This window comes from Vombatus ursinus, unplaced genomic scaffold (assembly GCF_900497805.2).
Source record: "Vombatus ursinus unplaced genomic scaffold, bare-nosed wombat genome assembly UNPS02014798.1, whole genome shotgun sequence".
NCBI lineage: Eukaryota > Metazoa > Chordata > Mammalia > Diprotodontia > Vombatidae > Vombatus > Vombatus ursinus.
The window spans coordinates 51,215,965-51,231,624 of NW_020954576.1; the positions used below are offsets into that span (position 1 = coordinate 51,215,965).

The 15,660-nt window shown below is 44.7% G+C and overlaps 1 protein-coding gene across 1 annotated transcript; it reads left to right on the forward strand.

Moving 5' to 3' along the window:
* The first annotated feature begins 441 nt into the window (after window positions 1–441).
* On the forward strand, window positions 442–15,397 carry CHI3L1 (chitinase 3 like 1). Its single transcript, XM_027871391.1, has 10 exons — window positions 442–663; window positions 944–973; window positions 3,260–3,461; window positions 4,946–5,002; window positions 7,020–7,170; window positions 8,707–8,831; window positions 12,830–12,944; window positions 13,378–13,563; window positions 14,219–14,335; window positions 14,573–15,397. Exons 1-10 carry the CDS (start codon window positions 639–641, stop codon window positions 14,708–14,710), a joined length of 1,146 nt encoding a protein of 381 aa, XP_027727192.1. The 5' UTR covers window positions 442–638; the 3' UTR covers window positions 14,711–15,397.
* The last annotated feature ends 263 nt before the right edge of the window (window positions 15,398–15,660 follow it).

Sequence of the window (15,660 nt, forward strand, 5' to 3'; positions counted from 1 at the left end):
CTGGGCTTGTTTACATTCATGACAAAGACCAAGTGGCTGAGGGACTTGAGAAATGTTTGCCTAGGTGAAAGAGTCCAGCGATTTAATCCAGGAAGCAACCTGGGAGAGACTCGTCCCAGACTTGGACAAGGAGAGGGATTAGAGTGGGAAAAACAGGGGGAGTCTCAGGAAATGAGGCTAACTCTGGCAGGGGAGCCTTGAGGTTTGTTCTCTGGGGAGGCAGAGGGATGAGGTGTGGGATTTGGGAAGGGAGGTGATGACCATGACCCGCGGCAAGGGCGAGTGTAAAGACCCATTAGCTTGGACTCTACCCTTGGTAGGACTCTTAAAAAACAAGCCCAATCTGGTGGATTATGAAATTCTCCAACATTTCACAATGCTTTCTTTGCCCAAAGCATTCCACCACCACCACTAAGTCTTCAGTTCCTTTACTTGTGAAATGCTCGATTCCTGTAAACTAGGATGGGCTTGAGGTGGACAGCAGTTGAGTAGAGATAGATAAAAGGGAAGCCAGGAGCTGGGGGAGCCCGTACAGGCATCAGGGAGGCAGATGCCAGTACTGACAGCAGACCCAGAGGCAGCTGACAGCCAACACACACAGCAGCCACCGCTTTCTGGTGTCCTGCCTTCCAGTCAAGATGGCTCTGAAAGCAGCTGAGTTAGGTCAGTAAGGAGTCAGGCAAGAGGAGTTTGGAAACCTGGATTTTCAGGAGTAAAGTTGTGGTGTGTGGCTCCCACTGCCTCGAGGCCCTCTCTGGAACCCAGCCTCCCACCTACTTGTCCAAGGATGGCCGTGACTGGTGTCGGGGCTGGGCTCCAGAGATGCCCCAGGGGCAATGGCTATGTACAACTTGGCTGGTGGGGAGGAGAGGGCTAGGCAAATATCCTGGTGGAAGCTGGGATGAATAGCTCCTTCTCTGACAGTAGGATTATTTCCTTCTAGGTTTCAGCCTCTTGATGCTGTTCCAATACAGTAAGTACTGCATGGGATGCCCTGGGAGAAGAGTTGGGGGGGAAGGGAGAAAAAGTGAAAATTATGTAGGGGGGAGTGGGGTTCAGTCTTGGGGAACCTTTTCCTTCTTCTGCTTCAGGGCAGCAACTCAGGCCCAGGGAAGGACTTTTTATTCAATTCAATTCTGCATGTTTATAAAGTGGCTACTATGTGAGAGGCACTGTGCTTTGCTGTGTCAAATGCCTTATGGTAAGCAACAAACAGATATGGTGGCATACTGTATTTTTTGTGTGCTATTCACTCAGGTGTGTGATTGTGAAAATGTAGTGTCTACACCTGTAACCTCTACCACTTGGAAGACTGAGGCTGGCGGATTACTTGAGTTTGAGTGGATTGCTTTGAGTATCTGCAGCTGAGCCAATCGATGTCTGAGCTAAATCTGGCACCAATATGGTGAACATCTGGGAGCAAGGGGCTGAACCTGTGTACTTTGGAAGCAGGAACTGGTCAAGCTCCCAAGTGAATCAATGTTGTTATTGGTGGTATTGGGCCATGCGTGGCTGCTGCACCTTCAGCTTAAGAAAGACAGGGAGGCCCAGTCTTAAAAACAAGACAAAATAACTGCTGCAGAGAGGTCAAGAAGGATGAGGAATAAGAAAAGATCATTGGGTTTGGTAATTAAGAGATCATTGTTAACCTTGGAGATAATTGTTTAAGTTGAATGATGAAAGCCAGATTGCAAGTGACTTGGAAAGGTAAAACAGGACAAGAGGTAACTCATGGCAATTTTCTCAGTAAAGTATGAAGCAAAGTCCTCTGTTGAAAAGGAGGAAGAAGGGGATGGTATATGAAGAGAGAGGAGAAGATAGGAGAGGGGAGGGGAGAAGAGGACGGAAGAGGAGAGGAAAGAAAAGGAGAAAAGGGAGGAGAGAATAGAGGGGGAGAGGAAAGGAGAGGAAAGATGGGGAGGAGAGAGGAGAGAGAGAAGGGAAGAGGAAGAGAGGAGAGATTTGTTACAGTGTGAGCTTGTTTGATCAGCATTCTTGAAGCTAGAGTAACGTTCTCTCCCAGACTATCTGCCATATTATCTTCTGTGAGCTCCTCTTTGCTCTGCATAAATTAGAAGGCCACTCTTTCCAGCCCTCTGTCTCTATGTAAGATTGGATCCCAGAGAATGTAAGCTCTTTAAGTGCAAGGAATGTTTTCTTTTTATACTTTCTTTTCAAGATCTCCCATGGATTCAACTATCACCTCTATGCAGATGACTCCAAGCTCTATAAAGGCAGAACTGGTCTTTCTCTTGAACTATTGCCCACATCACCAAATGCTTATTGGACATTTCCAACTGGACGTCCTCTAGTCTTCTCAAATAATAACAATAATAGCTTGCACCTTGAGGTTTACTAAGTGCTTTACAGATATCATCTCTCTTTGTCCGGGTGGGGGGGGGGGGGGTAGGTGCAGTTATTATCCTTGTTTTTACAGATGAGGGAACTGAGGCTGAGAAAGTTTAGTAACTTGCCCAGTTAAGTGTCTAAGGTAGGATTCCTGATTCCAAGGCCAGCACCCTTACCCACTGAGCCACCTAACTGCCTCAAAATCAACATGCTCAAAACAGGACTAATTATTTTTCCTCTCAAATCCTCCCCTCTTCCTGACTATTTTTGTTGAGGACACCTCCATCCTTCCAGTCACTGAGGTTGTCAAGCTCAGAGTCATCCTCAATTTTTCTGCATTCCTTTACCCCTTCTATCTAATCAGTTGCCAAGCCTAGTTAATTCTACCTTCATGACTGGAGTCAGGAAGACCTGAGTTCAAATCCAGCCTCAGACAGTTGTTACCTGTGCAAGTGACCCTGAGCAAGTCACTTAACCCATATTTACTTCAGTTCCACCTCTGTAAAATGGGGGATATACTAGAAAAGGAAATGGCAAAACCACTCTAGTATCGTTGCCAAAAAAGCCCCATGATCAAGTCCATGAGGTCACAGAGAGTTGGAAGTGACTGAATGACTGAACAGCAATATCATTAATAATCACTTTAATTTAGATAGTTAATGTCATTGTAGTTCTTGAGAGCAAGAAATCAAGGATTACATGCCTCCCCGATTAGGTTGGCATCTCCCGGAGGATGGCAGTTATAATTTCCCTACCAACTTCCCAAGATTAGGGACTGTATCCCTTCCTCCCTCTAGATATGCTCCCATCCACACCCAAAGGTCCTGGAAATGTTCCTCTCACAGAGTATTCAGAATAATGACTCATTGGCCCCGGCCCATGCACCTGTTTTCTTCCCCTCTTTTCTTAGGCTGTGCTTACAAGTTGGTCTGCTACTATACCAGCTGGTCCCAGTACCGGGATGGAGATGCCTCGTGCCTTCCAGATGACATTGACGCCAACTTGTGTACCCACATCATCTACAGTTTTGCCAACATCAGCAATAATCAGATTGATACCTGGGAATGGAATGATGTAACGCTCTATGAAACTCTGAATGAGCTCAAACAAAGGTGAGCCACCAGGCCCCTCTCGCTTTCTTCTTCCTGGCTGTGACTAGACAAAGGACAGGGGCAAGAGATGATGGTAACCAGGGTGGAACAACATTTTTTTTTACCGACTGGCCAAACAAGTGTACATAATGCTGGACCCCTGAAGTAGATTCTCATGCCTGATACTTCTAGGGCTCTAAGCTTGGTTTGAAGAGTCCTATGGAGCAGGGAGAAGATCAAGATGAGGCATCTGGGACAGAGCTTGTGAAGCTTGCCATATTGTTGTGGGAGCCATAAGAGTAGAGGATTTAGAACAATCAACTTTCTAGACTCCTCATTGTACAATTAAGCCAACTAAGGCCTAAAGACAGATAACTTGGCCAAGATCTCGCATGTAGTAAATAGCAGAGCTAGGATCCAAGCCAAGGTCTTATGACTGGAAATCCAATGCTCTTCCTGCCACATCACATTCAAGGTCAAAGTGGAGTGGAGGAGGAGTTTCTGCTACTCCCCAGTGGACCCCAAGAAGATTGACTGCTTCTGTGGAAGCCAAGCCCTAAACACCTCCTCAGAAGCATTCCCTCTTGACTGTACGGATGATTCCTCCTCAGGGAGTGGGCACACTCCCAGTTCTGGAAAGTCAGCCGCCATCAGCCAATAGCAGATGTTCGTAAAGGCAGAGAACCGATCAGATGGTCTATGGTTCCAGGGTGCCATGATTCCACTGCGGTCATCTTAAAGCTTTCTCGTAGGACACAACAGGAAGACTACTGGAGACAGGGGTAGCTGCCTTGTAAAGGAGTCAGAATACATAGGGTTAAATCCGGGCTCTGCTACTTACTAGGTGTATGTAAAATAAGTCATTTTAAGAGATTTTTCTCTGTCAAATGAAGGGGTTGGCCCAGATGATCTCCAAGGTCCTGTCAGCTCTAAATCCTATAAACCCCAGTGATCTTCAGTTGCCCCTTGCTCCTGATATGTATTGACAAGTCTAAAATTGGACATTTTAGGAAACAGTACGAGCTCTGCAGCCAGAGGCCCTGGATTCAAATCTTGCCAATCTGTGTGACTTTGGCCGAGTCACTTATTCTCCATCGGCCTCAGTTTCTTCATCTGTAAAATGACAGGGTGAGGTCAGATAGCCCCAGAGGTCCTTCCAGCTCTATATCTATGATTCTATGAACCTTCATACTACTTGTGCCTCTCTAAAGACTCAGTCTTCTCATCTGTAAAATGAAAGATGTAGACTAGGATACTTTCTAATGCGCCTTCTAGTATTAAATCAAATGTGCTAACAATTCTTGATGAACCTGTTAACAATGGGAAGGGATATAAGGACCTCCTAGAAGAATAGGATCTTTGAGTTGGAAGGAATTTAGGAGCCTTCTGGTCCAACCTCCCAAAGACCAAGAATTCCTTCTAGAGCATCCGAGGGAGGTGACTAACCAGGATTTACCTGAAAGCTTATGCCCAACCCTGTCCTCTTCTTCTCCCTTGCCCCACAGGAACACCAAACTGAAGACACTCTTGTCAGTGGGTGGATGGAGCCTGGAAACCAAGAGGTAAGATTTCATCTTCCCTAGACAGTCTCATCTGCCCACTAACCTACCATCCCTTTTGCCCATGAGGTAAAACAGAAAGGAAGGTAGGGAGGTAAGTTTTCAGATAGTCCTGCTCTAGACCACCCTGGTAAGACCACATCTGTTCAGTTCCAGGTGCTACATTTTAAAAAGGACATTGCCTAACTGGAGGAGGGTGATCTAGATGAAGAGGGTACTGGAAATTGTGCCATCCAAAGATTGACTGAAGGAATTGGGAATGTTTTGCCTAGCAAAGAAAAGATATAGGGTGGGTGATAGCTGTCTTCCGATATCTGAATGCCTGCCTTGTAGCACAAGGATTGGAGCTGTTCTGCTAGGGTCTAGTGGATAGAATTGAGAGATTTAGACTATGGAAGAAAAAATTCTTAATAAGTGGCACTGTTCAAAAGCAATGGGTTGCTTCAAGAAGTGGTTAGTCCCCCATCACTGGAAGTCTTCAAGTAGAGGCTTGATAAGTGAACACTTGGCAGGGTGGTAGTAGAAGAGGTTCTTATGGAACTTGGAATCACAATGTGTTAGAATTGAAAGGGTCTTCAATGGTAATTTGGTCTGATTTGGTACCTCAGAAAGAATATCTTGTACACAAACTAAGACAATTGGTCAAACAGCCGCTGCATGAAGACTTCCCAGTCACAGGGAGTTCACTACCACTCTCTCTAGGTGGCACAGAATGGATATTCAGTCAGTCAGCAAGCATTTATTAAGTACCTACTATGTTCCAGGCACTGTGCTAAGAGCTGGGGATGCAAAGAAAGGCAAAAATATGGTCCATGTTCTCAAAGAGCTCACAGTTTAATGGAGGAGACAACGGCAAATAACTATGTATAAACAAGCTATTTACAGCATAAATTGAAGATAATCAGCAGAAGAAAGGCACTAAGAAAGATTAAGGAGGATGGGGGAAGGTTTTTTGTTTTTTTTTTTCCCAGAAACTCAGGGACTTTAGCTGAGAATTGGAAGAAAACAAGGTGAGTCAGGAAACCAGGGTGAGGAATGGGGGACCGTCAGAGAAAATGCTTGAAGTTGGGAGATGGAGTATTACGTGTGAGGAACACAGACCTAGAATGTAGGGGCAAGGGAGTGAGTATGAACCCCAAAGTTAGACAGTCACTGTCACCAGCTCTGTGGGACACAACAAAGGTGAGCTAAGCCAGCTGTGGCTAGTCAGGGAAGGCTTCCTGGAGGAGGTGCAGTTGGAGCCAAGTTTGGAAGAAGCAGAAGGACAGGATTTGGAGAAGGAAAGGATTGATGACATCCCTGGCAGTGGATATAGCCTATAGGAAGACTCAAAGATATGAATAGGTGATGGCAAGAAATGTTCTCAGATCACGAAGGGAGAAAATAGATACAAGCAATGAATAACTAAAGTGGCTTTTGGTGGAGGAACCTTAAAGCGCGGTTGGGAAAACTTTTCAGTGCTAAGTACATTGCCTCTCTTGCTGCCTCTCATCAGATGTTCAGTACTCTTTGGTTCCAGACTCCTCAAGTCCCTCAGAAAACTGACTTAGACTAGAACAGGCGTTTGACTGATAGAACATTAGAGGAGGCAGTATAGTATGGTGGAAAGTGTACTGGGATAGAAGCCAGAGGACTTGGGTTCAAATCCTGCCTTTGCTTTTTACTACCTGTGTAGACTTAGACATTTTATTTAAACTCTCCAGGCCTCAGTAAATTAGGGGGTTGAACTAGGCATACTCCAATGTCAATTTCAACCCGAAATCTATGAACCTAAAGCCGGAAGAAACCTTAGAGATCAACCCTTCATTTTACAGAACGGGAAACTGAGGTCCATAGAGGCAAGTGACTTGTCAACAGTCATATGAGTAAGGACAGTTATATAACAAACAAGTCATATAATGAGCCAGGATTAGAACTAAGTGTCTTAAATCCCAGTTCAGAACTTTTTTTTTCATTTACCATGCTGGAATTCCCAAGCCCTTCTGCACGGAACTTACAAGTCAGGGGGGTTGGGTTCTAGGTTCTCTGACATGGCATCCCAAACTGAGAACCGAAGGACCTTCATCAACTCAGTCACAACATTCCTGAGGACACACAACTTTGACGGCCTGGACCTAGCCTGGCTCTACCCAGGACGGAGAGATAAAAAAAGTTACACTTCACTGCTTCAGGTATGGAAACCCAATGGGGTTGGAGGGAGGGATGAAGGAGAAGGTCAGGAGGAGCTGGGTAGAGGTCAGGACGTGGATCTTAGCAACTGCTGGAGCTGTTTTCTACTTCTGCTGTGGACAGAAAAAAGGAAGCAAGCTTACACTGTAGGAGATGGTAGTTAGGTCAGACATTGGGAATGTCTTTCTGACTTCATAGGTTGAGTGACTCTAGAATAGGAATGAGAGGCTGTCAGTCAATTAATAAGCACTCATTAAGTACCTATTATGTTCCAGGCACTGTGGGAAGCTCTGGAAACATAAAGAAAGGCAAGACTGTCCCTGCCCTCAAGGAGCAGGAACTAATGAAGTCTAACGGAAGAGACAACAAAGAAACAAATATTTACAAACAAGCTAAATATAGGATATATAGGAAATAATTAACAGAGGAAAGGGATTCATTAATAGAGGGAAGGCACAAGTAGAAATTCTTGTTCTGTAGATATTACAGAACAGCTCTGTCTGTTGGCCTTGGTGTGCTAAAGACTGGGGAATACCTGTTTCAGGTTTAGAGATCTCATGAGAAGAGAGGACATTGCATGGTGCTCTTTCTCCCTTTGCTTTGAGGTGGCAGGAGCTGGTTGGAGATACTGCCACCTCTCAATTATTGACCTTAGCAACCTGCCCTCCCAAGTTTAGCACCTAACTTCTAGAGCTATCATGAGGATCAAATGAGACAATATTTTTAAAATGCTTAGCGTAGGGCCTGGCACATAATAGGTGCTTAATAAATGCTTTCCTTCCTTTCTTTCTTCCTCCCTCCCTCCCTTCCTTCCTTCCTTCTTTCCTTTCTTCCTTCCATGGCAGTGTTTAATCCCAGGCTGCCTATAACCTTGCATAACAACCTAAATGTCTCCATTTACATCTAGACCCCTATGGGGAAATCCCTTTAAGAAAAAAGACCTCAACACAAAATTCATTATAATTTCCCTTCGTTTCATGTTATATGTGTGCTAGGGAAGCAAAGTCTCATTTTATTAGTTTTGAGCAAAGCAAAATTAGGCAGAAAAACCTGCTTCCCCTAAGAAATAACAAATATTAGAGTAGTACAGTGCAAAGAAGCCTAGCCTTGGAGTCAGAGAGCCTGGGTTCAAATCCTGCCCCTGATACTGTGTGATCTTGGACAAATCGCCTAATCTCCTTGGGCCTCAATTTCTTTATGTAAAATGAGAGTTTGGACTAGGAAGCCTTTGAGGTCCCCTTGAGGTCCAGATCTATGATCCTTACACAGGAAAGAGTTTAAGATTACTCCCTCAGTGTGGGTTTTTCCACACCATCGTCTAATTCTAGCTGAGCAGATAATTCAGAGCTGGCATTCATGGACATGGAAATAGCCTCTCAAGTAAAAAGAACGGGTGGGGTGAAAGGATGGAGAGCTCTCTTTCCTCAAGCCTCAACAGGGTTGACCAGCATGGAGGGAGGGGGCAGGGTCATGGGAGAGGGAAGAAGGCAGATTGGATCAGAGGCTCGCAGGACCAGTACAGAGAGTATCTCTTTCAGGAAATGAAAACTGAATTCTCCGAAGAAGCTCGGAGGACTCGAAAGGAGAGACTTCTGCTCAGTGTAGCACTGCCTGCCGGGAGGGTCAAACTTAATGAAGGCTATGACATCCGCAAGATCTCTGAGTGAGTCTTCCCTCTCTGGTCTCTCATGTGATTTTCCCCAGTGGCTCCTCCCAAATCTCTGCCTCCCTTGGTTTCCCTACCTGACCCTGCCCAATCTGGCTATTGAATAGACAGGGTAATGAACCAGGAAGCAGGAGATCAGGGTTTTAGTCTCAGCTCTGCTACTAATTCCACATGACCTTGGGAAGGTCACTGAATGTCTTTGGTACCTTTGTAACGCCACCTGTCACAAGGAGGCTCCTGTCTTCCCTTGCTAACAGGTTAGATTCCAGCCATATGGAATAGCTTATGCAAGTGCTGGGAGGAAGAAGATGAAGCATTAGGGAATTACTCATAGGAGTACTGCGAGAATCAGATGAGACAAAGAATCAAATTCTACATAAGATGATGACCTTCACAGCAATGATGGTAGTGGTGTGACGGTGGTGGCTGCCATGGGGAGAATAATGCCAATACCTTACCTTTGCATTAGCTTCTCAGTTTACTGAGCCCTTTCGTATATTCTTTCCCATCTGGAGAGGTTGAGGCAAGAAAAAGAAATCCAGTCTTCAAGGACAGGAATTTTTTTCCTCAGCCTTTTCAATCCAGTCCAGCAGACACCTCTTAAGTGCCTACTACGTGCAAGACACTGCACACACTAGGTGTTGGGCGCACAAAGTTGAAAAACCCTCTTCTTAAAGAGACTCAGTTCTTCTGAGCAGATAGGTACAACATGAACACAGGAAATAAAACAAGGTAATTTGAGGAGAGGGAATGAGAGCACTAACTGATGGAGGGATTAGTCAGTCAATTAACAAGATTTTATTAAATGCTTACTATGTGCCAAGCACAGTGCTAAGCACTGAGAATACAAAGAAAGGCAAAAACATGTTCCCTATCCTCAAGACATTCTCTTAAAAATAGATTTTATTGATATCTTTTATTTTTACATGGCTCAGATTTCCCCTTGCATCCCTCCCTCTCTCCCCTACGGAGAGCAATGCCTCATAATAAAGAATTTTTTTTAAAAGAAAGACAAAGACAAAGCGGGAACAATCAGCCAGGCCAATAAATACATAGAAAAAAATCTGGCATTATATATGTTCCCTAACCATTCCCCTTCCCCACTCCCACACATCTGCAAAGAAGGTTGGGCAGAGACAGGTTTTCTCATATCTCTGCTTTGTTCTTCATAATTTCCCAACAACCATCTTCAGTTGTTTTATGGTGTTTTTTTAAAAATTTCTGTTTATATTTTTTAATTTTTTTAAATTTCTGTGTATATTAATGTATTGAACAGCTTACATTCTTTATTTTTTAGGTGAGTTGTAATTGGGATTTTTTTCAATTAAATTTTACTTTTTTCAATTATCAAGTATTAATTTTTTCCCTCCCATCTTTTCTGTCCCACTGAAAAATAAATAAATAAAAACAAAACCTTTGTGACAGATATGCAATGTAAAGCAAAAGCAAAAAAATAAAATCTCTGCATTGGCCATGCCCCAGAATGTGCATCTCCTGTTCCTGGAAGCCATCTCCTCTCTGCCATTCTTCATCATTGGGAGGAGCTTACATTCCCATAGGGGCTGCCTGTACACTGGCTGGTAGAGCTGAGGAGGGAGACTCTTCCAATCATGGAAGAAGACTTGTGTGGCTGCCCAGCAGTGGGAGGTAGAAGGAGCAAGGCTGAGTTCGGGTATGAGCTCTCAGTCCAGTTTGACTATCATACTGAGTACATGAAGGGAGGTCATTTGAGATAAGGTTGGAAAGAAAGGCTGGAGTCAGACTGCGTAGGGTCTTAAATGGCAGGCTGAGAAGTTTGTATTTTGTCCTATAGTCAATTGGAAGCCATCTGAGGCTTTTGAGAAAGGGAGTGACATGGCCAGAAGTTTTCTTAGGAAGATTGTTTTGACAGCTGCATGGAGATTAGACAGCAGACAAGAAAGATTGGAAGCTGAAATAGCAATTAAAACCTTTTTAAAGATATATAATCATATAGATGATATAGTACATATACTAATTCAGGGATTGAAGTGCCAAGAAGTAATGATCAGGTGAGTGGACCTCAGCACTACTTCATCATTACACATTCAAGCATTCAATGTTCAATCTACCGACTCAACCCCTCTTGCAAATGTTGGTAAGTCAGTCATAATAAATAGATATTTATTAAGCACCTACTGTGTGCCATGCACTGTGCTATAATAGCTGGAGAGACAAAGAAAGGCAGTAGACAATACCTGCTCTGGGGGACTTCACAGCCTAATGGGGGAAACATCATGCAAACAACTATGTACAAATAAGATTTATACAGGCTAAATTGGACATAATCGTAGAGGGAAGGCACAAGCATTGAGAATTGGGAAAGGCTTCTTGTAACATGAGATTCTAGCTGGGACTTGAAGCTGGGAAAGCCAGGAGGCTGAGATAAGGATGGGGAGAATTCAAGGCATGGCAGAATATCCCAAGAAAATTCCTAGTCAGGAGAGGGAGTTTCTTGTATAAGGAACCACCAGGAGACCAGTGTCACTGGATCCGAATATGGAGGAGGGAAGTCAAATGCAAGAAGACTGGAAAGGTGAGGAGTTAGGTTATGAAGAGCTTTGAACCCCAAGCTGAATCAAAAGGATGGATAGAGTTCATGGGCATTTAAACATCTGTTAGATTCAACTGATTTTGTTTCTTACCCCACGTGGGGTAAAAAATTTATCATGGCAAATATGATCATTTATCATGGCAAATGAAATTAGGTAATATATGTAAAGTGCTTTGAGAACCTTAAGTGTCAATTGAGTGTTAATTATAATACATATGAAAATTTCATCACTTCTTTTAACCCTTTCCCCTGCAATCTTGTAAGTTAACTCTTCTTTATCTGTACTTCTGGAGGAGAATACAGCCCTAGAGTTGCAATCCTGGCAACCCTCTCCCTGCAGAAGAGCCCTGAGCCCTGCAGCTCCCAGGCTCATAAAATAAAATGAATTTGCCATTCCCTAAGCCTCCCCTCATCACAGGGTTGGAGAAGTGGCCCAGAAATCCCCAGATCAGGCTAGCCACAGACAGGTAACTGGAAACAAGTCGCATTGGTTAAGTCGGGGTTTTCTTCTGTTCTCTGAAGCTCCACTAACACCTTCTTCCAATGCCTCATCTTGAGTTAGAGGTGACTCTCTATGCCAATTTCCCAAAGTCTATGCCAATGGATTTGAAGCTCTGGCAGATTCCACCATCCTCAAAAAGCTTCAAGAATATGGGCATGGGGAATGGTTACATATTTGTGGCCAGAAAACTAGCCAGGCTCAACTCAGGTTACCTGTTATATGAGGCCTTTCCTGATCCCCGAGGCGCTAATGCTGGCCTCACCACCTAATGATGTAACCTGTGTCTAGGGCTTTACCAACTTTAGCGCACTATAGAAATACTAGCTACAACTGGATGCTCTGTATTTTGTATTTGCTTAACCGAGTATGTACAGTTTCACCCCAATAAAACAGGAGCCACTTGAGGGCAGGGACAATTTTACTGCCTTTTCTTTGAATTCTAAGCACTTAATATATGATTAACACTTCATAAATGTTTGTTGATTAGCTGATTGATCTTCAGCCCTAGAGCATAGTAGATACTTAATAAATATTTGTTAAATTGAATCAAAATCAGAGAAGCTCATCACAAGGTTGACTAAAGGATGATGAGTTTGTCAGCCATAGGGATTAGCAAAAACTGTCTGCCAAGTTATAGAAGGATGTTGACCTGCACCTGTAGAAAGGAGTGTCCGTGAGGACTAAATCTGAGATCCTGGAGAGAATGAAGGATTATTCCTATCTGAATATATGGTGATGTGGCCATCCACCATGAGCTCCTGTGGTCAGGGACTTGTCTGGGTAACATCTTTGTCCCGTCTTATCTCGTGCAATAGAGCTTGAGTTTTGTTAAGGTGGTGGTGATGATGGCACTGAAGATGATGGTTACTTTTGGCTCCCACCCCTCCAACCCAATCCAATCCACTACCATCCTTGCTACAGGTACGTGGACTTTATCAGTCTCATGACTTATAACTTCCATGGAGCCTGGGAAAAGACCACAGGTCACCACAGCCCCCTGTACAGAGGGAAAAAGGATGACAGTTACAGCAATGTCGTGAGTACCAATCCTCAAACCCAATCCAAACCACTACCATCCTTGCTACAAGTACTTGGATTTTATCAGTCTCATGACTTATAACTTCCATGGAGCCTGGCAAAAGACCACAGGTCACCATAGCCCCCTGTACAAGGGAAAAAAGGATGACAGTTACAGCAATGTTGTGAATACCATTTAAGGTTGGGGGAAAAAGAGGATCATTGAAAACACGAAAGTAGGTTGGTAGGACAGTATAAGGCACTGGAGAATCCCCCTGGGGATCAATAGACTAGTCCACAGGATGGGCAACATTATAAAGTAGAGAAAGCAGTGCACTTGGAATCAGATGACCTGAGTGGAAGCTCCGGAATATGATTTTGCATAAACCACTGGGCTTCATTTTCCTCCTAGCCAAGTAAATGTTAATGATATTCATTCCTTTCCTCCCCAGAGATATGCTGTGAACTATATGCTGTTGAAGGGGGCCCCAGCTAGAAAACTGATCATGGGTATCCCAACCTTTGCGAATAGTTTCACCCTGGCCTTCTACCAACACTCTGAAGTTGGAGCACCAATCCTGGGAAGTGGGACCGCAGGACTCTACACCAAAGAGCCAGGGATTCTGGCCTATTATGAGGTGATCAAAAGGAAAGGGCAGTAGTGTCAGAAGAAAGAAGGCTCCTTCCCTCCCACTCCCTGCTAACCTGATTTCCAATGTTCATCCTCTTCACTAGAGCTGGGACATCTGATGGGAGGTGGCAATAAGGGTGGAAAGCCTTCTCAGAGGTGAGAGTTGGTGATGGTGAGGGGCTAATGCCCTTTCTCACATGGCCCTTCTCTACCTTTCCAGCCTTATCATACTTAACCCCCTAGTTATGTGCACATGTGGTCTCCTCCATAGAAGCTCCTCGTATAGAAGGCAGAGATTTTTATTTTTGTCTTTGTATCTCCCTCACCTCACACAGTTCCTGGCACACGGTAGATGCTTAATACACACTTGTTGATTGATCGACAAGTATCGACAAGTATCACCTGTTCTCTCCCTCCCCTCCTCCCGACAAGAGAAGAACCCACAGGCTATTGCAGCTCAGAATTCTCCCCTTTGCATTTCATTTTGCATGGAACTCAATCTGGATCTCTGAGTGTCAACCAGGTCTGGGTGTTTCTGCTACATGCAGAAGCGGGAACCAGAAAAGTAAGGGATTGAGAATAGGGGGCAGACAGTCCTAGGGTCTATTCAGTTGGGGAAATTCTCAGCTAGCATCTCTTCTTTTCTTTTTTTTCCCTTTTAGGTCTGTGAATTCCTCCCTGGAGCCACTGCTAAGAGGATTTTGGAACAAAAGGTCCCCTATGCCACAAAAGGCAACCAATGGGTGGGGTATGAGGATCAGGAAAGTGTCAAAACCAAGGTAGGGGCTCCTTTGGGGGCGGGGGGGGGGGGGGTGGAGAGGAGAGACAACACCCTTGTTTCCAGGGTGGGAGATCGTGGGGCTGTCTCTAAGGACTCAAGGTGCTGCTGCCTCCTCACCCCACCTTTTCTTCTAACATGGTATACGGTATAGTATACCATATAGATATACATACATATATATCCTAGTGTCCTCCAGGAAATCTAACCCTGTCCTTTGTTTCACCTACTCTTCTAGGTACAGTTCTTGAAGACCATGAATCTGGCAGGAGCCATGGTGTGGGCTCTTGACTTGGATGACTTCCAGGGTACCTTCTGCAATCAGAAGCCCTTCCCCCTGACAGTGGCCATCAAGGATGCCCTCTTCTCTACTTAGACCCTGGCATGCCATCCCTCTCTGCTTCCCACCCTTTCTGCCTCTGCTCTGGGGCCAGAGTTCAAGTGTAATCCTCTCCCTTTCTCTCTCTCTCTCTGTCTCTCTCTCTGTCTCTCTCTCTCACACACACACACACACACACACACACATCTGTGTACTCTTACACACATACATACCACCATTGTCATCACCTCAGCCCAGCTGGGAGTAAGAGCTGGGTATGGGGAATGTGTCTTACAGTGAGAAAATACCTTTGGTCATAAGAATGTCTTCTAAAGGTCAAATGTACTCCTCACTTCTGTTCTCTGCCTCAGGGGTCACTTTGGAGTTTGAGAGAGCAGGGGAGGGACAGGGAGCGAGGGCTGAAGACCAGGACCAAGTCTGGCCACACAGTTGACCCTCCATGAAAACTTGGTGGTGGGTTGCCTGTGCTTCCACGTCGTGGAGCTGTCCATGGGCTGATTGCTAAGCCCCCTGGGCCACTGAGGCATACTCACTCTGGATACTGCTACTGCCTAGAGTGGCAGCCTTCACTCAGTCCGGGGCCCTATCCTAGGGTCACAACCATACAGGCCTCTGCATAGTCTTGCTTGTTGGTTCTCCTTAGAGAAGAGATTTGGCTGCAACCCTGGAGCACTTTCCTTTCTACTTCCTCAATCCCACTGTTTATTTATAAAGGGAACTGTCCAAAAATCTGCTTGAGCCTCAGTTTGTCTTTGTGCCCCTAGCAGTACCTGCCACTTTGTTGGTCCTCTCCCAAATCACTTCTCCCTACTTCTCTCCTTCCACTCACATTTCAGTCTTTGGTCCAAAGAGAAATAATACCAATCTTAGAACCTGGATGTCAGAGTTCATAGGATCATGGAATGTTAAAGCTGGAGCTAAGAGCTATCTTGAATTGGAATGGGCTACCCTGAGGGGTGAAGGGTAGGTTTCTCCCTCTTGGATGT